Source organism: Coregonus lavaretus, assembly GCF_964263955.1.
Source record: "Coregonus lavaretus genome assembly, chromosome: 6".
Taxonomy (NCBI): domain Eukaryota; kingdom Metazoa; phylum Chordata; class Actinopteri; order Salmoniformes; family Salmonidae; genus Coregonus; species Coregonus lavaretus.
Window position 1 is genome coordinate 7,847,258 of NC_139993.1, and position 21,950 is coordinate 7,869,207.

The 21,950-nt window shown below is 44.9% G+C and overlaps 2 protein-coding genes across 2 annotated transcripts; both read left to right on the forward strand.

Moving 5' to 3' along the window:
• Window positions 1–740: 740 nt before the first annotated feature.
• Window positions 741–7,192, forward strand: LOC311130357 (protein FAM161A-like; the record flags this gene model as incomplete). The annotated part of the gene is made up of 7 exons (XM_084163082.1): window positions 741–899; window positions 2,438–2,706; window positions 2,872–4,110; window positions 4,431–4,598; window positions 5,090–5,189; window positions 5,387–5,544; window positions 6,739–7,192. 7 exons carry the CDS (start codon window positions 741–743, stop codon window positions 7,190–7,192), a joined length of 2,547 nt encoding a protein of 848 aa, XP_084019208.1.
• A 778-nt stretch (window positions 7,193–7,970) lies between these two features.
• Window positions 7,971–21,950, forward strand: LOC311131624 (exportin-1-like). The gene is made up of 25 exons (XM_084164700.1): window positions 7,971–8,576; window positions 9,490–9,621; window positions 10,165–10,266; window positions 10,542–10,614; window positions 10,822–10,883; window positions 10,987–11,031; window positions 11,147–11,328; window positions 11,624–11,672; window positions 11,786–11,905; window positions 13,624–13,752; window positions 14,354–14,512; window positions 14,867–15,064; window positions 15,397–15,535; window positions 15,801–15,982; window positions 16,482–16,638; window positions 16,965–17,128; window positions 17,369–17,503; window positions 17,859–18,042; window positions 18,559–18,665; window positions 19,388–19,582; window positions 20,047–20,215; window positions 20,547–20,681; window positions 20,947–21,103; window positions 21,439–21,535; window positions 21,709–21,950. Exons 2-25 carry the CDS (start codon window positions 9,496–9,498, stop codon window positions 21,853–21,855), a joined length of 3,213 nt encoding a protein of 1,070 aa, XP_084020826.1. The 5' UTR covers window positions 7,971–8,576; window positions 9,490–9,495; the 3' UTR covers window positions 21,856–21,950.

Sequence of the window (21,950 nt, forward strand, 5' to 3'; positions counted from 1 at the left end):
TTCATTGTCCATAGCTTATGCCTGCCCATACCATAACCCCACCGGCACTCTGTTCACAACGTTGACATCAGCAAACTGCTCGCCCACACGACGCCATACTCGTAGTCTGCGGTTGGACATACTGCTAAATTCACTGTTGTAGGTGGTTTATGGTAGAGAAATTAACATTCAATTCTCTGGCAAAAGCTCTGGTGGACATGCAGTCAGCATGCCAATTGCACACTCCCTCAAAACCTGAGACATCTATGTCATTGTGTTGTGATAAAACGGCACATTTTAGAGTGGTCTTTTATTGTCCCCAACACAAGGTGCACCTTTGTAATGATCATGCTGTTTAATCCGTTTTTTGATATGCCACACCAGTGAGGTGGATCCATTTCTTGGCAAAGCAGAAATGGTCACTAACGGGGATGTAAACAAATTTGTGCACAACATTTGAGCGAAATAAGCTTTTTGTGCATATGGAAATTTTCTGGGAACATTTATTTCAGCTCATGAAATATGGGACCAACACTTTATATGTTACGTTGATATTTTTCTTCAGTGTAGTTTGAGGCAACTGGCTGGCCATGTTGGTCCGTTAACTCTTCACTTCCTGAAACAGCTAGTCACTTCCTTCACAACCACGCGACGCTGTTGCTCGGGAGAGCGCCTTCTGTGCTTTTGATAGCGTTTGCCAAGTAGTTGTAGCGTCTCTACTAAATTAAACTTTGACAAAGAAAGCAGGAACAGGGGAAACAATGTCGAATGCCCATCGCGCTAACGTCCTGGTTACCTCCTGTTTGAAAACGCCGGTAGACCCACACACCAAGGCTCGGTTGGCGTTGTACGAAAGGCAGCGAGCTCTTCCATATTCGTCAGCAGCTGGTCATGTTCACAATAGAGACTACGAAAAAGAGGTAAGATATCGGCAGATGAGTTTTGTATTTGAAAGCTGAGCTAAACAATCAAGAAATATTCTGAAATTATTGGATGAAATACATCATACTGGTGGACAGAGGACTGAAGCACCATCCAACACTTGCCAAGATGCCATTCATCCCACTAATCAATCGATCAATGTTACCCTCATTCATTATGTTGATCTGGAGAGGAATGGAACACCAGTTGCACATAGAAACCCTACATGTTTTTTTCCTTTTACATTCATGGTTCTAAATTCCATAATAGGCTAATTCTTTGGTCCTCCCTCATTGATCTGCTAGATGGCCTATTCATAAAACATATTGATCAGACATTTACAACATTTAGCAGACACTCTTATCCAGAGCGACTTACAAATTAGTGCATTCAACTTATGATACATTGCTACCGAACATCTAAGTTGATGTAAGTAGGCCTAACGTATAGCCTATACAATCCTATGACACTGGATAGTGAAGTAAATTAAGTGGAGATTCCATGAATTAATATTATCTTTAATGTCAGACTCATGTTAAAGATTGGGAAAATTCAGGTCAAGCATTTACTTATGTCGGTGGATTCTCATAAAATGTATGTTGTTCTCAAATGTTACTACTGAGATCTGACTGTTTTCAGGTCAACCTGCCTCTGTGGGAGGGGATTTGACCTGCATAATTTGTTACTGGCCTATTTTTGGCTTCCCTCCTTTACTAGATTACACTGATGTCACAGTGCCAGTAATCCTAAATGCTTAATTTCCTTTGGACAACATTATTTCAAATCCCATTTTGTTTTCCTCACTGGACAAGGATCTGCCCTACATCTGGGCATCTCCTAATAGTTTTTTATTTATAAAGTACATTCATTTTGATCTGGCTTGTACTGTAATCAGTAGGATGCTCGTTAGAATTGCTTGTCCAAGCTTTAGACTTATTTTCTTAATATTTGTAAATGTATGATTTGATCTCATCCATTCATCACCTGAACAAAAAAGATGGAGATGGTTGGAGGCAGAGCAGCTAGTGTAACAGTCGAACACCCACTCCGTCCATTATCACCCACCTTCTGAGCGTGACCATATGGATAGGTCATCCAAACCCACAGAGCTGGGGATAATGAGCTTAGGCCTCAAGTAGCCATCTCATATTATGCTCTACTCTACACACTTCATATTAGACCTATGCCTTAACCATCTACAATATGTCCAGTCATCAGTACTACTCTTAGATTTGTTGATGTTCTAATCTGATGTATGATGATACACGTCCATACATTTGGCATATTAACACATATTGGGCCACCCCTTCAAGAAATATCTGAAAGTCATAGAAATACAGGTGAAAGGCTCTTTCTTCCTTGCAGCCACAATCCTATACCCTTCGCTTCCAATAGCTTACTGACCAATAGTGTCCTTTGTAGGCTACATTTATTATTTGTATGGAATGGATTCCACAGACACATGCTCCACAATCCGTGCACAACATAAATGTTTTTTGTTGCTTCATTTTCCTCATGACTTTCTTTGACTTTTCAGCTGCAGTATGACGACTCGGGGTCTGAGTACGGTGATGGGGATGCCCCCGGGAAGGGTAGCCCCCTGATGATCAAAGACTACCGAGTGACGGGGGACCACATCAACCTGCGTGAGTTCTACTTCTCCAACGAGGAGTACTACCGCAAGCTGGAGGAGCTGAAGAGGGCCCACCTCCGCACCATGGCCGAGCTAGAGGGCATGTACCGCAAGAAGCTGGAGCTAAAAGACGCACCACCCTCGGAAAACGTGAAGGGGGCACAGGCACACAGGTGTGTTGTTGCTCTTGCTTGGAATTTGTTGTTTTTCTTAATTAACCACCAAGATAGATAGGGTAGATTATTTCTGCTCCTGGAGGGTGTACTGTACTCAGCGTCTACCATTTTTAACATGTCAATGAATATTCTAATGGTGCAAAGTCTTTGTTCGTTCACCAGATCGTACTTGAAGATCAGCCCCATGCCCGTGAGGCGTCTGAGGAAGGCCCACTCAGCTCTGGAACTGAGGAGGGGCTCTGGGCTGTCAGACACATCTGACGAGGAAGGTGCTGTCGACAACAATGTGGAGAAGGGTCTGCAGTCTTCCCCCAAAGAGCACATCAAGAACATGTGGCAGGACTTCAAGCTGTCGCCTCGCCAGCGCCACCCGTCCACATCCTCCCTCCAGAGCCTCATTGGGGGCCACAAGAAAGGCATCAAGGGTAAGGACCAGAAGCAAGGGCGCAAAGATGTCAAACACGAGCCTTGGAAACCCAGAGTGACCGTCCCCAAGCCATTCCACATGACGCTGCGGGAGAACCAGAAGCGCCAAAAAGGTGTCAAGACACGGTCAGAGATCGAGCTGGAGAACGCAGCCCTGCGGAAGCAGCTGGAGGAGCTTACCGAGTGCCAGCACAAATTCCGTGCCAGCTCTGTGCCCGCCCACGTGCGCCTGCCCCTCTACGAGGAGCTCCACGAACGCGACGAGGCGCGGCGGGCCATGCGCGAGCGGGAGCAGCAGCGTCTGTGCGCCACCCAGCGGCCCTTCAGTTTCCTGGAGCGCGAACGTCTCAAGAGGGAGCAGAGAGAGAAGCAGCTCCGCAACCTCCAGCCAATCAGCCAGGAGAGAGTCCGATCATTCAGGGCCAAGCCCGTGCCCAAGGCGGTGTACGAGGCGGCGTCGGGCGAGCAACTGAAGGAGGAGCAGCTGTACCGTGCCATCAAGATGCAGATGAGGGCCCAGGAGCTGCTCCACAGCGCCTCAATGCCCCCCAGCATGCTGGCACGCCACCTCAGCGAAAGGAAGCGGGCCAAGAATGAAGCCAGGGGGGACACCGCTGGATCTGAGGATGACAACAGCGCCCCTTACAGGCCTAAGATAAACCCGGAGGTGCCCGACTTCGACGCCAGCTACAGGAGGTTCAAGAAGCAGCTGGAGAGCCGGCGCGACGTGAAGCCTTTGACGACGTGCGAGCCGTTTCAGCTCCGGACGTCACAGATCCCCTCGCACCGCGAACGGATCCTGGCCGACATCGAAAAGGAGCAGATGAGTCCCCGGGCCAAGCGCTGGCCTTATGTCAGCACAGCTGGGCCCGTCCGCTCACACAACTCTAGCCTCTGCTCCTCTCTCTCAGGCAGTCTGGAACAGCTGCCTGCCAAAGTCACCGATGCCAGCAAAAAACGCCAAGAGGCCGTGAGGTACTACCCACATAGAATAGCAATTGGTGTCTCCTTTTTAGACGAGCTAGTCAGAGCTTCAGAAGACCTTTAGTTGCTCTTTTTAGGAATAGTTATGCCCTAAAAGTTGAAACCCTTGTCTGTTGAATCCTGTGGACTTCCTATACCCTATGGACTTCCTAAACACTTCCAGCTCCAAAACAAGCAAATGCCCAACCTCTGACATTATTACCCCCCTAGTCCTACTTCTAGTGCCCTTGGCATTAATTTTCCCTTTTGACAAAGTCCTTCCTCCACCCATGCCTCCCTGTCATCGATGACTGCCTTGCCTCCTTGAGTAGAAAGGTGCTTGAGCAGAGAAAGAAGGCAGAGGAAGAGGAGGAGAGATGGAGTGAGAGACAGAAGCAGAGAGTGAAGAAGCTCGCAAAGGTGGTCTCGAAGTGCGCCCAAGCCAACGACGCTCACGTGCCCCTCTCCCAGACCAACCAGTCCAAGCTCAAGCAGTTCAGGTACCCATATGGAAACCCATAACATTACAATTATACTTGTAGCAACCAAGAAACTCACCCCACCTGAGACCAGTACGAATACCCACTCCACAGCCCCCCCCCCTAACAATTAACAATTGATCTATCTGATGTCTGGGTCTTTTCATATGAAAATATTGAGTGGAATTGCAAACCTAAAGACTGAATGGAACATTGCCTCAATAGTCTCAATTGTGACTCTTTTTCTAGGATATTATTTTGAAGAATATAGATGGATCTCTTCTTCATTGTTTTATAAAATACAAAAAAAACATACTAATGTGTGGATACCCTTTTGTTCCTTATCCCAATTTTAGTTTCAAGTAATTGTTTAGGAATGATTTGCATATCAGTAACAGTAAGCTGCCGTTGTAAAAGTGATGTTTTGTTGAATAGGTTAGGGTTGAGGGTTATTGTAGGGCTGAGGGTTGTGGGATCACAGGGGTGAAAGGTTGCCTGTATGTTTCAAACAGGAAGCAGGACTTTCAGCGGAGGAAGGAGTACAAGGAAGAGATGAGGGAGATCCAGGAGAGAGTGAAGGGGAGGCCTCTGCTGTTGGAGCAGGTCGCACAGGTGAGCCTGAAACGGCCCACACACACACACACACACGTGTGAGTTGTGGAGTGACATGACATGGGTTGCATTTCAGTAGTTATAAGTGGCTTCGTTTCCTCATCTCCTCAAACCACTCATTCACACAATAAATATATAAACAATTTTCCCATAACTGGTCATGGTGTATGCTATTTTTCACTTCTGTCTGTTGACAGATGAATGCCAAACACGCTGCAGAGAAGCGCTACACAGACACCCTGCAAGGCTGTGGACTGAGTGAGGACTTTGTCAGTGGCAAGGTGCCCAAGTCCCAGTGGCCAGGTGGCCAAGAATCTGCATGCAGGACCTCTTTCTCCAGTGACTCCAAACAAAGGTAGACTTTTGGCGCAATGACGGTGAATGATACATTTATACTTCATTAGTCAAAATCTCTACAAAGACAATACAGTATCACATTGCAAACATGTTCTAGGCCTACTTCATCACATGTGCTGTGGTCTTAGATCTTGTTTTCAGTATTACAGTCTTAGATGGTGATAAATAGTGAATAGACATATAATACATAACATATTTAACACAGTCGTAAAGTTCCTCATAATCAATAGAAATATTATTTCAAAGGAGTTGAGCCATGTGTAAGGGATAATCAATGAGGGGCTATGCGTTCAGTGGAAAATAATGAACGACGTGGAAGGTGTGCATTATTTTCCAGAGAACGCATAGAGCCCCGAGTTTATTATCCCTTTTTATACCATGGCTATAATTTAACACATTTGCCGCAAGAAATGTGTTCAAAATCCACTGAAATAGCTAGGAAGTTTACTAGCTAGCTACAGTAGTTGCCTTGGTAACCAATCAAACATACTTGCTTGTTTAGCTAGCCAAACCATCAGTTTAAGCGCAGAATAACTGATTAATTTACAAACGCTCAACACAGGTGGAATATGGCCGGTGTCAGTAAACGTCGGCAAAAAAAACGTTATGAAATTGTTGCCAGCAGCACAGTTACAGTCACCAACGATCTGGGTAACATGAAAACAGCCTAACCAGCTCTGCTAGGGCGAGTAAAATGGTCAGAGTGAGGTGATCTCTCATTTGTGTCTGGAAGTAGCTAGCAAGCTAGCTAACTTTAGCCAGTTAGGTTGGGTGCTTGACTGCGGTTGTGAGGTGAGAACGCTCGGATTAACCCTACTCCTCCGCCAGAGCGTCCAGGTGTGCGCTCTGAACGCTCCGAGAGCGAAACGCTCTGAATTTACGAACGCACAATCTGACAACGCTCTGAATTTACGAACGTCCAGAGCGCACTCTGGCACTCCAGATTGAATTTACGAACACACCCTTAGTTTGCTATTATAAAAAAATAATTCAACAATGCCAATAATGTTTTCAATTCGACTTTTGCGTTCAAAAGCAGCTCAAACATAGAACATGTAAGAATGAACTAAAGCTATTGAATTCTACCGTGCTGAAATAATGCACACTCTAAAATGCCAATCAGAAACGAGTATTCAACAATACCATGGTTTATCTTTTTTGTGTTAAGTGTTTATTCATTTTGTTTTCTCAGTGAAAAGGATGAGACAGATACACCGGCTATTTACAACATGGTTTTCCTGGATGACTACCCAGACGATTATGAAGACAGCTTTGCTGACCAAGAACAGGAAGGAGAGCAGGAGGCTGAGAAAGATGGATTAAAGTCCAAAAAAGAGGAAGATGAGGATGGAGGCCATGATGAAGCAGGGCGGGAGAGGGAGGACATTGGGCGTTATTCAGATGATGGAGATAACTCAGATGACCATTACTCAGATGACGATGACCATTACTCAGATGCCAGTGAGCATTACTTGCCCCTGGAAGATGAAAAGAATGAAGGGAGTGACATCATCAAAAGGCCCAAGAGTTCCCAGAGCAGCCCAAGCTATAGAAGCGGCCAGCACAGCCGAAACAGTCAGAAGTCAGAGAGTGATAGGGAAAAAAACACAGCAATAGCAGACAAGAAAAGTGATGAGGATGACTGAGAAGTCAAAGGAGTGCATTTTCTCACAGTTAGGCAGTACTACAGTGTGCACAAACGTCTACAACACTGACACACAGTGGTAGAGATGCTTCTATTATAAAAAAGGCTAAATGTATTGTAGGATAACTATATACATACATAATGTGAAATTTGTAAATAAAATTGGTTAATTTCATGTTTATTACATTATTTTTTTGCAAAAACAATTTAGTGTGAGACACAGACCAGAGTCAGTTGTAGTAGTAGGCTATGATTATAAAAATTGTCACATTGAACAGTTTAGGGTATTCTTTGTCTTGTGATATGCTACTATGCAGGAAATACAATACTGTAACCACTTACTTTTGATACACTTTCTTTAGTCACTTATTTGTCAATGTTTTGTGACTAAATATATGTAGCCTAACATTTGCAATATATTTCAGGATCATATTTTTTTAAATCATTGCAAATATACATAACATTGCGGAACATAAAGGTGTTATGTATTTCATGTACATTATGGGATATTTAGATTTCTGTTCTAGTTTTGTGGCAAAAATGTGGCAATAAATCATAATGTACCAACCAAAATTGATGATATATGTTTTGGGGTGTGTGGACCCCCCAGACCAAGGAAAAACACAGCCGCATGGGTCCTGAAGGAAGGATGTTCATTTTGATTGACAGCATCGTCAGCCCGTAAAATAACAGGACAACCCTTGAACAGTTTTATGACAAACCAATCGGATCCCTCAAGGGCGTGCACATAGTCCAAATTTTACGCGGCGCCATGGGCCGAAAAACCTAGATGGAATATCCCAGTCTTAACCGGTTTCAACTGGTCTTGGGTTTGAAGCATGAGATGAGAGGAAGAGCTGGCTTACACGCTCTTACAAAGCCCTGCTATCAAACATTATATACGAATAGAACCAATAAAAAACTCAAGATTCTTTTATTTTGTGATTATGAACCGGAATAACGCAATACTTGTGACTCCGTAAATTGTTAGCTAGCTAGCCAAGGGAAGCTAAGTGATTGACTTGTGCATTAGCAGGCTAACTTGATAATAGTTATCGCCGTCAGCAACGACTTCATCATTACTAAGATGCTTCTAGACTAGTCCGTGGACATTTATTTGGTATATGGTAAATTGCTAAATGTACATGATCATACTGAAACTTCGCTTCAGTGGTGGGACATACAGCTAACGGCGTGCTATCAGTGCTAGCAAGACAGCAATCATTTGGCTAGTTAGCTAATTAGCCAGGAAGCTAGCTAGCGAATGTCAAACACACTGGAACGTGTGCCATGAGATAGCCTGACATCCAGCCAGACGAGAGTTTTAAAATAAGAGCAAAAATCGTTTTTTTATTTCATTACAACGGAAAGACTAAAGAAATAAGGTAAGTTTGGTAGCTAGGTGGTTAGCTAGCTAAATGGGTGGAATCTCTTGAGTCTGGGTGGTGATGTAACTAACGTTAGCTAATGCTAATAGCTAGCTGGCTAACTAGCGTTAGCTGGCTAGCTGGCTGTTGTTATAGCCAAACTAGCTTGATAGCTAGCTAGAATTGTGAACATTACTTAATATTTTGTTAATACGAGTGAGTCAAGTCTCTTAATTTAATTGATTATCTTACAAACTTAACATGGCTACATTAGCCAGACGTTAGTTTATGCGATAAGCTAGCTAGTTAATAAAGATCAATATACCTGTGTCAACTTTGTGATCAGTTAATCTAGACATGTAATTAATTTGGATACACAATAGAGGGAACGTTAGCTAACAATAGTAAACGCTAAGTTAAACAGTAACGTTAGCAAGCACGGTAACGTGATCAACTAGCCATAGCAACACTGTTGTATTGCTGGATGGAGGGAGGGGTTGCTATATTGCCATGTTCATGTGTTTGTCGGAACTAGAAATCTCGGACATTTCCGACTTGGAAGTGGTTGAAGTGGTTGAACCAGTTAGCATGTCGGACATTTTCCAGTTTCCTAATTCCGACTAGCACTTGAACGCGCCTGAAGTACCAATTGTGGTCCATGGTGTCGCTGTTTTCCAGTCTATTCAAGTTTACAGGCTTGCGAGTGATTTCGCAATTTTAGTCAAACTCAATATTTCGCCATTGTTGTTACATGTGGGTGGGTGTAGCCAGAGGTAGCAATGTAGGTGGCGAAAATAATATATTTGGACAGTGCCATATATTTAATCAGCCATTTGTTTTGATCTTTTGGTTAGGTTTTATTTATATTTGTCTGTCTGTAGTTAAGTTCTGTCATTTGTTCTCATGTTTCCCTTCACCCCTCCATTCCTAGAGCTCTATGCCAGCAAACATGACAATGTTGGCAGATCATGCAGCAAGACAGCTGCTAGACTTCAGTCAAAAGCTGGACATCAATCTGCTGGACAATGTAGTCAACTCCATGTACTATGATGTCGGATCACAGGTGAGAGCTGCACTTTGCCCTCCTGCTGCTCTATCGTTGCCACATACTTCAGTCTGAGACTGCCATAATTGAGGCCGTTTGTGGTGACTTCAAAATCAGGGGTGTTGTACAAAAACAAAGTCATCAGTGATTGGATAATCTCGAATTGGCTTTGAGTATCAAAGCCAATGACGCATTTTCAAACGCTCTGGCCCAACCCTTTGGTTTCTGGGACCAAACCTACGGTCTAGAATAGATTTCCATTCTCAGATGGGGCGTGGCGTAGCATAATCTAAACTTATTTTACTCCCATGTTTGTAAACAATGTAAATGTAAACAAACTCTGTATAGCCTGAACATGGTTAAAGCTATACTTTTCATATCATGGAAGGTCAGTGCTTGCATCCATAGCTCTGTCTATGAATTTGAAATGTTTACATTTCTCCATCCCTTGGCTTTTAACAAAAACAGAGGCGGGGTTCCTACTTTATTGTTTCAACTGCGGATTACACCTTTAAAGCCCCACAGATCTCAGAACAGTTTCTCTCTCCTTGTCTTCCACAGCAACGCATGGCACAGGAGGTGCTGACCAACCTGAAGGATCACCCAGACGCATGGACACGAGTCGACACCATCCTGGAGTTTTCTCAGAACATGAAGACTAAAGTATGCGTGCCAGTGATGCATTCCCAGTGATCGGTTTTCATCCTCTAACCAGGAGGAAGTTATAAGCCAACATTGAAAAGCATATCATTACAGCCAGGCATTGGCAGTCCAGTTGGATCCATAGAGATGCATAGATCTTGTTTATTACATTTGTTAGCTTTTTATGTATTTTATCCAATGTAAAGATACAAGATCTGTCTTATTAGTGGAAATGAGATGCAGTTGTGAGTCATATGCCTTTCCTGGTAGTCTAAGCCTCTCCCTCTCCATTCCAGTACTATGCACTGCAAATTCTGGAGACTGTGATCAAAACACGCTGGAAGATTCTCCCCAGAAATCAATGTGAAGGTAACACCTGCTGGATAGGCTGTTAGGAATAACACAACAATATTAGGGCCATGCGTGAGACACAAACCTTGCAAATGAACAGTAACATTAAGATAATGGAATGGCAACATGGCTAGACTACATCTCTTGCTAATGTGTTGTGTTATGCAGACAAAAACATTTGATCTTTGACAATGTTGAGTCATAAACATTTCCTCACGTTTTCAGGAATAAAGAAGTATGTCGTTGGTCTGATTATCAAGACCTCATCTGATGCCGCAAATGTCGAGGTAAAGAGTCTTTCCTGTGTTTGTTTGACTCTGTTCTCACTGCAATGGTTGAAATTCTGTGCTCGTTCCCAAATTTCATCTGCATTTTTCATTTGTGTTTCAGAAAGATGGAGTGTACATTGCAAAACTCAACATGATCCTCGTACAGGTAAAAAGAGAAGAGAAAAAAAACTTAAGAAACACATACACACACGTCTGTCCTGTCATTACAAATGGTATAAACCGAAACAATCAAACTTAACGTGTCTCATCTGCTTGTGTAGATCCTGAAGCAGGAGTGGCCCAAACACTGGCCCACCTTCATCAGTGACATCGTGGGAGCCAGCCGCACCAGCGAGAGCCTGTGTCAGAACAACATGATCATCCTCAAGCTGCTCAGCGAGGAGGTCTTTGACTTCTCCAGCGGACAGATGACCCAGGTCAAGGCCAAGCACCTGAAGGACAGGTACATAACATCTCCTATCCAGCTACCAAATAACTTTAAAGTTTGTCAAATGCACAGGATACAATGTAGTGTACACAGTACATTTAAATGCTTATTTATACAATAAATGCTTTGGCTGCTTGGAGATGTACTGTGTATTGCAAAGAGTCTGTTTCCCTTAGTATTAGTGGTTGGTATCATTACCAGTCTCTTCATGTGCCATTTATATCAACACATTATTTGAAAGCATGGGTAGATAAGATGGAATTGTACACTGAAATGCTATTTAGTAATGATTTTTATTTATATTTTTCAGCATGTGCAATGAATTCTCGCAAATATTCCAGCTCTGCCAGTTTGTCATGGTAAGCAAATGGCTCAGGGACTCTAAACTGTCTTGATATGAAATTGACTTTGGAAAAACACATTCACACATGTTGAATACCCAACACATGTTAAATGCCAAATGTTTCTGCAGGAAAACTCCCAGAATGCCCCCCTGGTCCAAGCCACACTCGAAACTCTCCTGCGTTTCCTGAACTGGATCCCCCTGGGGTACATATTTGAGACCAAATTGATCAGCACTCTGGTGTACAAGGTAACTGAACTCCTGATGACTCACTTGCACCTGTCCCCATACTGAAAATTAGATGACTAAGGATCAGCTTATTACTTCTTCTCGGTTCCATTGAAACATCTTCCTCGGCAATTTAGTGGTGTTTTTTTATGTGATTTTGCAATACCGGCTTATGGAAACTCGGAACAGCAGTTTAACTATAGGCATCCTCTCACAAAGGCGCACTTGCATTGGTTTTGCTTGCAAGTGCGTAAGAACCGGAGGAACAATATAGTGAACGGTTGAGACATTTGCACCTTGTTGCTTCGGTGACCTGGTCTGCTGCAAACATTCATACACTTGTACCCGTATACGGGCTGAAAATGGCAGATTTGGCCACTAATAAGTGCCTAAATTGGAACGGCAGTGGCTGTACAGTAACATGCTATACATGACGTCAGAGCTCTGGCTCTACACTTCACAGCACTGTATGGGTTTTGACTGACAGCTGTTCTGAACTTGAGCACCGTGCGCGACAATAAGTTGCCCCCTTCCCTCCAGGTAATTGAGGAACTTTAGATTTTTTTGGTGTCTGAGTGAGGGAAATGCTGTAAATTAAGATGACTATGTATTTTGAATGATGAGACATGAGGATTATAATAAATACCGCTTTGATGTCATACAAGCAAGCCAAACACGCGATAATCCAAATGTGCACTTCACATTCCAAAATCATAAAACTCATATCATATACAGTGTCAACCTTTATGATCACTATGTTAGATGACATGGCGTCATACCCTGGGTTGTTTTGAACAGAATGAGCCTATGTTTGTTTATTGTGAAGAAAATTTGCAGTGGCACACACACCTGAATGCACTCATGACTCCTTTCTATGCGCTCCAAAATGATGATCTGTTTCTCTGAATTGCCTTGTGAAAGCCGAACACTGTAAGATTGGATTTTATAACTTAGCTAGTAATGTTGGCAATAGAACAAGCTTTCAAATCATGCCCACTTGACCCAGATTGAGATTTATAATGGGGTGTTATTGGATTGCGTAAACCACAATACTAATTGTGCGATGGCGGGGATGCAGGATTGTGTTCAAGACTGAACTAGGGGCGGCAGGTAGCTTAGTGGTTAAGAGCGTTGTGCCAGTAACCGAAAGGTCGCCGGTTCTAATCCCGAGCCGACAAGGTGAAAAATCTGTCTGTGTCCTTGAGCAAGGCACTTAACCCTAATTGCTCCTGTAAGTCGCTCTGGATAAGAGCGTCTGCTAAATGAAAAAAAAATGTTTAAAAAAAGAACTACAAGTGTGCTTGCTCTAGTTCCTCATCAGCACGGATAGGAGAGCGAAAAAAGTGGCTTATAGTTGAAGACTCTTCTATGAGAGGTGTGTGGCCCCTTAGATACACCAGTTAGTCCTCTCACTCAAACCCTTGGAATTGTTTTGTCTTATGTTGCACCTACCCCACATTTTCCAGGAATAGTCTTATGTTCCTGAATGTATCCAGAATATTTTCAGATTTCGTTATCAGCAAATGTGGCGAAAAGTACAGTAAATGTAAAAAGCACATAAATCAACAGTGTAATATTTGGATTCATTCTTGTGTCAGGTGAACTGTTGTGTCCTCAACTTCGGTCTAACACTTTTTCTTATTGGACAAGCTTAAGTAGTCCCTCCCTGTTTCAGTCAGTTTTCTTCTGATTGGTGCCTAATGAAAACGACCCTGTTGACTAACCTCGTCTGTTCCCAGTTCTTGAACGTGCCCATGTTCCGCAACGTGACGCTGAAGTGTCTGACGGAGATCGCCGGTGTGAGCGTCAACCAGTACGAGGAGCAGTTTGTCAACCTCTTCACGCTCACCATGTGTCAGCTCAAACAGGTACGCACCATGTCAGCTCAAACAGGTACACACCATGTGTCAGCTCAAACAGGTACACACCATGTGTCAGCTCAAACGGGTACGCACCATGTCAGCTAAAACTGGTACGCACCATGTCGGCTAAAACTGGTACACACCATGTCAGCTAAAACTGGTACGCACCATGTCAGCTAAAACTGGTACGCACCATGTCGGCTAAAACAGGTACGCACCATGTCGGCTAAAACTGGTACGCACCATGTCGGCTAAAACAGGTACGCACCATGTCGGCTAAAACTGGTACGCACCATGTCGGCTAAAACAGGTACGCACCATGTCGGCTAAAACTGGTACGCACCATGTCGGCTAAAACTGGTACGCATAGCTCCATCTGCTGGCCAGTTAAGCCTACTGTCAAAACTGTATTGGAGCAGTGGTACCCAAATGATGGACCAGGACAAACCGATTGGTTACATATATATTTTTAAACAGGATACTGGATACCATATGTAACGACTCTGTGTTTCAACAGGCATCATAAGAACTATTAAGAAGTTAGCAAACATTTTTACATTAAAAAAAATATTTTGTGAATTAACACTAATCGCTCTCTTCATGTTAGATGCTCCCCCTGAATACCAACATCCGCCTGGCGTATTCCAACGGCAAGGATGACGAACAGAACTTCATCCAGAACCTCAGCCTGTTCCTCTGCACCTTCCTCAAAGAGCATGGACAGCTCATCGAGAAGAAGCCCAACCTTAGGGAGACACTCATGGAGGTAACGTTAATGCTGTGAATACTGGACAATAACAGCAGAGATACTGTTCCTTTAATGTGTTTTTGGGGAAAAACACATGAATCAATCACATTCATTAATAAAAGTCACGGATTAACGTTTCACATACCCCCTCGTTCTCCGCCAACCTAACCTGTACTGCAGCCAGAACAATATTACCTTTGACCTCAAATACTATTATCTGCATTTCATTATTATAACAATTGTTTTCTGTACCAATTTTCCCTTTTTGTTTACATCCTCAAGTCACACCATTGAAATGGACCGAACCCCCCCAATCCTCAACATTCTCCTTACCTTCTGTTCTAATCACACACACACCCCTCTCCCCTCCAGGCTCTGCACTACATGCTGCTGGTGTCTGAGGTGGAGGAGACGGAGATCTTTAAGATTTGTCTAGAGTACTGGAACCACCTGGCGGCCGAGCTCTACAGGGAGAGCCCCTTCTCCACCTCTACCTCCCCCCTGCTCTCTGGGAGCCAGCACTTTGACGTGCCCCCCCGCCGGCACCTCTACCTGCCCGTGCTCTCAAAGGTGAGGAGTAACACTCAGAGACAGACTGATGGGTACACACACACACACACTCTTGACCTTCCCCCAAACCAATGTCCTCCAGGGTCATGTCATAGGGCACACCGTAGCAAAGCAATCTACAAAAGACAACAAAAACGTGTTACAATTGGACAAGTTCATGTAGTTCCCACCACTTCAAACCATTTTCTACCAACTGAACACAACCTTTGATGTTCTACTGTGTTTCTTATTGACAGTCCCTGCCTCACCATGGTGTCTGTCTGTGATACGATAGGGTAACTTTTAGATTGTCCATTAATAGTCTCTGGCATGTTGTCTGCCCGGTAACACAGGTGCGTACGCTGATGGTGAGCCGGATGGCCAAGCCAGAGGAGGTGCTGGTGGTGGAGAACGACCAGGGAGAGGTGGTCCGAGAGTTTATGAAGGACACAGACTCAATCAACCTCTATAAGAACATGAGAGAGACACTGGGTGAGTGCATGGCCCAGGAGAGTCTGAACATCTCTCTCACACACACGTCCATTCTCTAGTCTGCAATGTCAAGCACAATTGCTCAATCTTTTCCTTTGTCAAATGTACTTTCCACAATTGATCGCTCTATCAGTGACACTCAAACACACATCTCAGTACACATCTCTCTCACACACTTCTTCGCTGTCTATAACATAGGGCACTTTCCACACATTCCCTCGCTCTATGACTAGCATAACTCCCTCTCCCCCCCCCCCACCCCCAGTCTACCTGACCCATTTAGACTATGCGGACACGGAGCGCATCATGACGGAGAAGCTGCACAACCAGGTGAACGGGACAGAGTGGTCGTGGAGGAACCTGAACACGCTATGCTGGGCCATCGGCTCCATCAGCGGGGCCATGCACGAGGAGGACGAGAAGAGGTTCCTGGTCACCGTCATCAAGGTCTGTGTAATGGACACACAGTGCACGCGCAAACCCACGCAGACACACATACACACATTGCACCTTCACAGGTAGCTACGGTCTTTCAAGTGTAAAATACACACATAGTTGCTGGTCTTAGTTGTCAAGGTCTGTGTTCTGTTAGACCATAAATGTTCCCCTTACTGTTCAGAAATTGAATGGCCTGCCCCTTGAGGCGTTGCAGTCCGACTGTGCGTGTCGAGCCTGTGTCATGAGGGGCGGAGAGTGACAGGGCTATGTCTACGCCGAGGACTCAGAACAGTGGGTACTTGGAGTGATTGATAGAACTGACATTTGGCAACTTAAAAAAAAGAATTGAATGACATTCTTATGGAGAAATTCCACGTCCAAGTCACCTGACAAGACTTACAATGGAATTGGCCCCAACTCTGCTGTTGTAGAGGGTGACTGTCAGGATGTACTGAGCTGTGTTTCTGTGTTGTTGACCAACTGTGTCGTTTTCCCATCACGTCTCCAGGACCTGCTGGGCCTCTGTGAGCAGAAGAGGGGGAAGGACAACAAGGCCATCATCGCCTCAAACATCATGTACATCGTGGGCCAGTACCCACGCTTCCTCCGAGCCCACTGGAAGTTCCTCAAGACTGTCGTCAACAAGCTCTTTGAGTTCATGCACGGTAAGCAACTTTGTTCAGGCCACCACTTGCATATCTTAAAAAGATACAGGATACTGTTTTCATTGTCGTGTTTGTGTGAGTTGATTTCCTTGGTGTGATTTTGCATCCATGCAAAATACCAGGGCTGTGTTCATTTGGCACTAGACAGAAGAAAACCAACTGGAACAGGGAGGGACTACCTGGACTGGTCCAATAAGAAACACTCCTTTTGCGGTTTACGATTCAAAGATTTAAAAAAAAGTTTTGCTTCTGTGTGCCCAAGTGAACACGTCCCAACAGTGTATATTTTATTGAACATTTTATTTGAATGTAATTGTTCCCGGCAGAGACCCACGACGGCGTGCAGGACATGGCGTGCGACACCTTCATCAAGATCGCCCAGAAGTGCCGGCGCCACTTTGTCCAGGTGCAGGTGGGTGAGGTGATGCCCTTCATCGACGAGATCCTCAACAACATCAACACCATCATCTGTGACCTCCAGCCCCAACAGGTACCACAGTTGAGCTACAGGTCCCTGAAAACAACCAAAACTAAGAGTAAAATACAGTAGTAGTTGAAAAACATTTTCAAATGGAAACTCAAAACCAGTGTTGCTATTAGCGAAGTTCAGGTAGCACCCTGTTTCCAGTTGTCACAGACGTGAAATTGCTGGAGTTGGCTATGAAGCAGCAAATGTTATCATATTACCATGATCAACCTCATATCTCCTCCCTCCCCTCCCCCCATTCAGGTGCACACGTTCTACGAAGCGGTGGGTTACATGATTGGGGCCCAGACGGACCAGGCTGTGCAGGAGCACCTTATAGAGAAGTACATGCTGCTACCCAACCAGGTGTGGGACAGCATCATCCAACAGGCAACCAAGGTGAGTCACACTCTACTATGGGATTGTATTTGTAAATCTTTGTTTCAAAGCATTTTACATTGTATGTATGCAACACAACCCAAACAACACAGTGTCACCCACCTTGTACCACTGTGCCATAGAGAAATACCCACACAGTCTTAGATGCCCTTGTAGTTTTATCAGCAACATTTGTCATCATTACTTAGAATTTCCAGTGCTTTTTTTCCCATTTTTGTATTTTTATAAATAGCAACTGGCAAAGCCTTATCTTTTTACACTTTAGTAAAACGCTATGCAGAGCGACTTACCGCATCTTCGGACAATAAATTGTAAAAGCATTTTAACTGACTTGTTGACGCTCTCTCTCCCCCAGAATGTGGACATCCTGAAGGATGCAGAGACGGTGCGTCAGCTGGGCAGCATCCTGAAGACCAACGTGCGGGCCTGCAAGGCCGTGGGACACCCCTTCGTGGTGCAGCTGGGACGCATCTACCTGGACATGCTCAACGTCTACAAGTGTCTGAGTGAGAACATCTCCTCTGCCATCCAGACCAACGGTGAGACGTGTGTGCGTGCCAAGTCTGTCAGTGGTGTGTCTACTCTGTCTGTCTTTGGTCTATCTGATCTGTGTGCCGGAGGTGCTTGTTTGTCTTGGTGTGTGTGTGGGCCTAACTCGGTCTGCAGCTGCGGCATCAGTCACAGAACTATAGGCCCAGTCTAATGGTGCCTTCAAGACAACTGGGAACTCTGAAAATACGAGGTCAAATCATGACGTCAGTGATCTTCAGGTCGGAAAGTCGGAGCTCTAGAAAGAGGCCTGAATTCTGAGTTGGATGATCGTTCACAACGGAGCTCGTTTTTTTCTCCAGAGTTCCCAGTTGTCTTGAATGCACTGAAGTTGGAGATTTCATGCTACCACCATGCTGCTACTACCCCCATGGTTACTCCATGCTACCCCCATGGTTACTCCATGCTTACTCCATGCTACCCCCATGGTTGCTCCATGCTACCCCCATGGTTGCTCCATGCTAAACCCTATGCTAGCTAACTAACACTCTCTATTGTCCTGCTAGGAGAGATGGTGACCAAGCAGCCCCTGATCCGGAGCATGAGGACGGTGAAGAGAGAAACGCTCAAGCTGATCTCCGGTTGGGTCAGCCGCTCTAACGACCCACAAATGGTGAGTCTGTCCTGTCTTAATCAAATCTAGTCACAGCCTATAGGGAATGCTGTTGACCAGTGGTTCTCCTATAGATCCTCTTAGAAAATCTAAATGTAATGGTGGGATCAGAGCGGGCATCTCTCAGACCATAGATAGCCTGTCTAAACCACACCATAGAGTAACGGGAGGCAGAAAGACAACCAGAAAGATACAACTGACTATCTGGACTAGCTTACACTCCACACAGCCCCCCCAAAATGTCCTTGGCCACCAACCTTATCCAGAGGAATCATGCCCATTGAAACTATTTAATCCACTTACAGGTTGAAAAGGCAGAGAATATAGGGCGGAGAATATAGGGCGGCAGGTAGCTTAGTGGTTAAGAGCGTTGTGCCAGTAACCGAAAGGTCGCTGGTTCTAATCCCCGAGCCGACTAGGTGAAAAATCTGTCGATGTGCCCTTGAGCAAGGCACTTAACCCTAATTGCTCCTGTAAGTCGCTCTGGATAAGAGCGTCTGCTAAATGACTAATTATTTATTATTTATTATAATAGCTCACATCACAGACCAAGATATAGCATTTGCCTGTCAGTTCCTCCTCTAAACTATGGTGCCAATGAATTGAACCACTACTACCCCCAGTGGAGCCCCAAGCCCTTAGTTATCTGACAGTTTGCTTTAATGTTAGATTGGATGTCTGTATTAACTGGTCACGTTCTACCATGTTCCGTGGTTCTACAGGTGGGGGAGAACTTTGTCCCGCCCCTGCTGGAGGCCGTACTCATCGACTACCAGCGCAACGTCCCCGCAGCCAGAGAGCCAGAGGTGCTCAGCACCATGGCGACCATCGTCAATAAGCTGGGCGGACACATCACCGGGGAGATTCCCAAGATTTTCGACGCAGTCTTCGAGTGCACTTTGAACATGATCAATAAAGTATGTTTCATAGATGTTTCCTTCACTATACTATTATAGCACTATACTGTAATCTATTAATTAGTTAATATTCATAGCTGGCCTGAGTGGCTCTTATAGACTGCAAATGATGTCAAAGGAACATTAACAGAAAGACACAGATGTGTTAGTTTGCAGCCTTGTCAAATTCAGTGCTTCCTCCACAATGGACCGCACTGGCCAAAATGGCTGCCACAGTGAACCTGTAGTTCATGGGCCTCGCATCCCTTTTGCATGGGTGTTGGGGATAAATTTGTACTACAGACAATTAGTCAAGTCTATCCAATGCAAAGTTGTAAACTGAAGGATTGTTGAACACAGGATACTTTTTGTAATTGAATGCGTGAAAAAAGTTAAAATAAAGTCTGTGTATATATAGTCCTAGCAGTCTTTATTCCTTATAGAAAGTAATTCCACTGACATTGTCCAACATTTCTCCTCTCTAGGACTTTGAGGAGTACCCAGAGCATAGGACCCATTTCTTCTACCTCCTCCAAGCGGTGAACTCTCAGTGCTTCCCGGCCTTCCTCTCTATACCCCCGGCCCAGTTCAAACTGGTGCTGGACTCCATTATCTGGGCCTTCAAACACACCATGAGGAACGTTGCAGACACTGGTAAGACCCTCCATATGCTTTGGCCTCACCTACCTATTCATACATGCTATGACTGTCACGAGATTGGAATTTAGCATTGGTGAATGAGGTTGTCAAACTCCTCTGAGGTGAAATGCAGTTCACTTACCTCTACATTTAAAATATTATGGGCGTTTCGGACACAGATTAACTCTAATCCTGGACTAAAGCTTTTGTTTTTCAATGGATAATTGCTTTTTAGTCCAGGACTAGACTTAATCTGAGTCTGGGAAAATAGTCCTTACGGTATTATTGTTATCAAGCCACTCATCCCTGCATCCTCTCTCTCCCTCTGTCTCGTTATGTCCTCCAGGTCTGCAGATTCTTTACACCCTGCTGCAGAACGTGGCTCAGGAGGAGGCTGCCGCACAGAGCTTCTACCAGACCTATTTCTGTGACATCCTCCAGCACATATTTTCCGTCGTCACAGATACCTCGCACACAGCAGGTGAGGGGTTGGTGGGCATTGTTGGTTGACGGTTAAATATCACCGGAAACATCTATGGTACTGTAATAAGTGTTTGGTACAGGCGAGGAATCAGTCCTTGTTATACACTAGATGGTTTGATTCCTGAAGGGGTTATTTCACTTTGGTGTCACCGCAGTAGAGTCAAACACAGACATGGCAGATGGACACGGCAATGTGCTGAAGTGCCATTGGTGAGTGCAAGACAAGTGTGGGTATAATTGATGATATGCTTGATTTTCTCCAGGGCTAACCATGCACGCGTCCATCCTGGCATACATGTTCAACCTGGTGGAGGAGGGTAAAATCAGCGCCGCCCTCAACCCAGCCAGCCAGAACAACCAGGGATACGTTCAGGAGTACGTGGCCAACCTGCTCAAGACTGCCTTCCCCCATCTACAAGAGTAAGTTTGTCTTGTCAGCCTGCCTATCTGCATTATTTTTTAGCTGCCCTGAGGGCCTCTGTGAAGTAAATTCAAATGAAACATTTGATGTGCTCCACTCTGAACACTAAGATAGGGATGTGTTCGTTTGCAGCCTTGTCAAATTCGGTGCTTCCTCTACAATGGACCGCACTGGCCCAAATGGCTGCCACAGTGAACCTGTAGTTCATGGGCCTCATCTCTTTTACATGGGTGTTGGGGATACACTTGTACTACAGACAATAACTAGTTGATCTAAAGTGATATACTTACTGTAGGTGAATGTGTTGTGATCCTGACTTTCCTCTCCATTCCAGTGCCCAGGTGAAGGTGTTTGTAACAGGTCTGTTCAGCTTGAACCAGGACATCCCTGCCTTCAAGGAGCACCTGAGGGACTTCCTGGTGCAGATCAAGGTGAGTCACTCCGGTTTTTTAGCCACACACACGGGTGCAAACGCTTAGTAACTCTCTGGCCCTTGTGTGTCTGTCTGAGGTGTCAAACCTCTGGAGCGCGGTAGATACTGTTTTAACGTGATATTTGTCCCTCACACTCAACTCTCAACTTCCTCTCTTTCCTCCCTGTCCAGGAGTTTGCTGGCGAGGACACCACAGACCTGTTCCTGGAGGAACGGGAGACGTCGCTGCGGCAGGCCCAGGAGGAGAAACACAAACTGCAGATGTCCGTCCCCGGCATCCTCAACCCCCATGAAATCCCAGAGGAGATGTGCGACTGAGCGCCGCCACATAGGAACGAACACAACAGCAAACATGTACAGTTTTTGAAAAAAATAAAGGCAAGAGAAGCTGGAAGCTCCTCTTGTCAATTGTG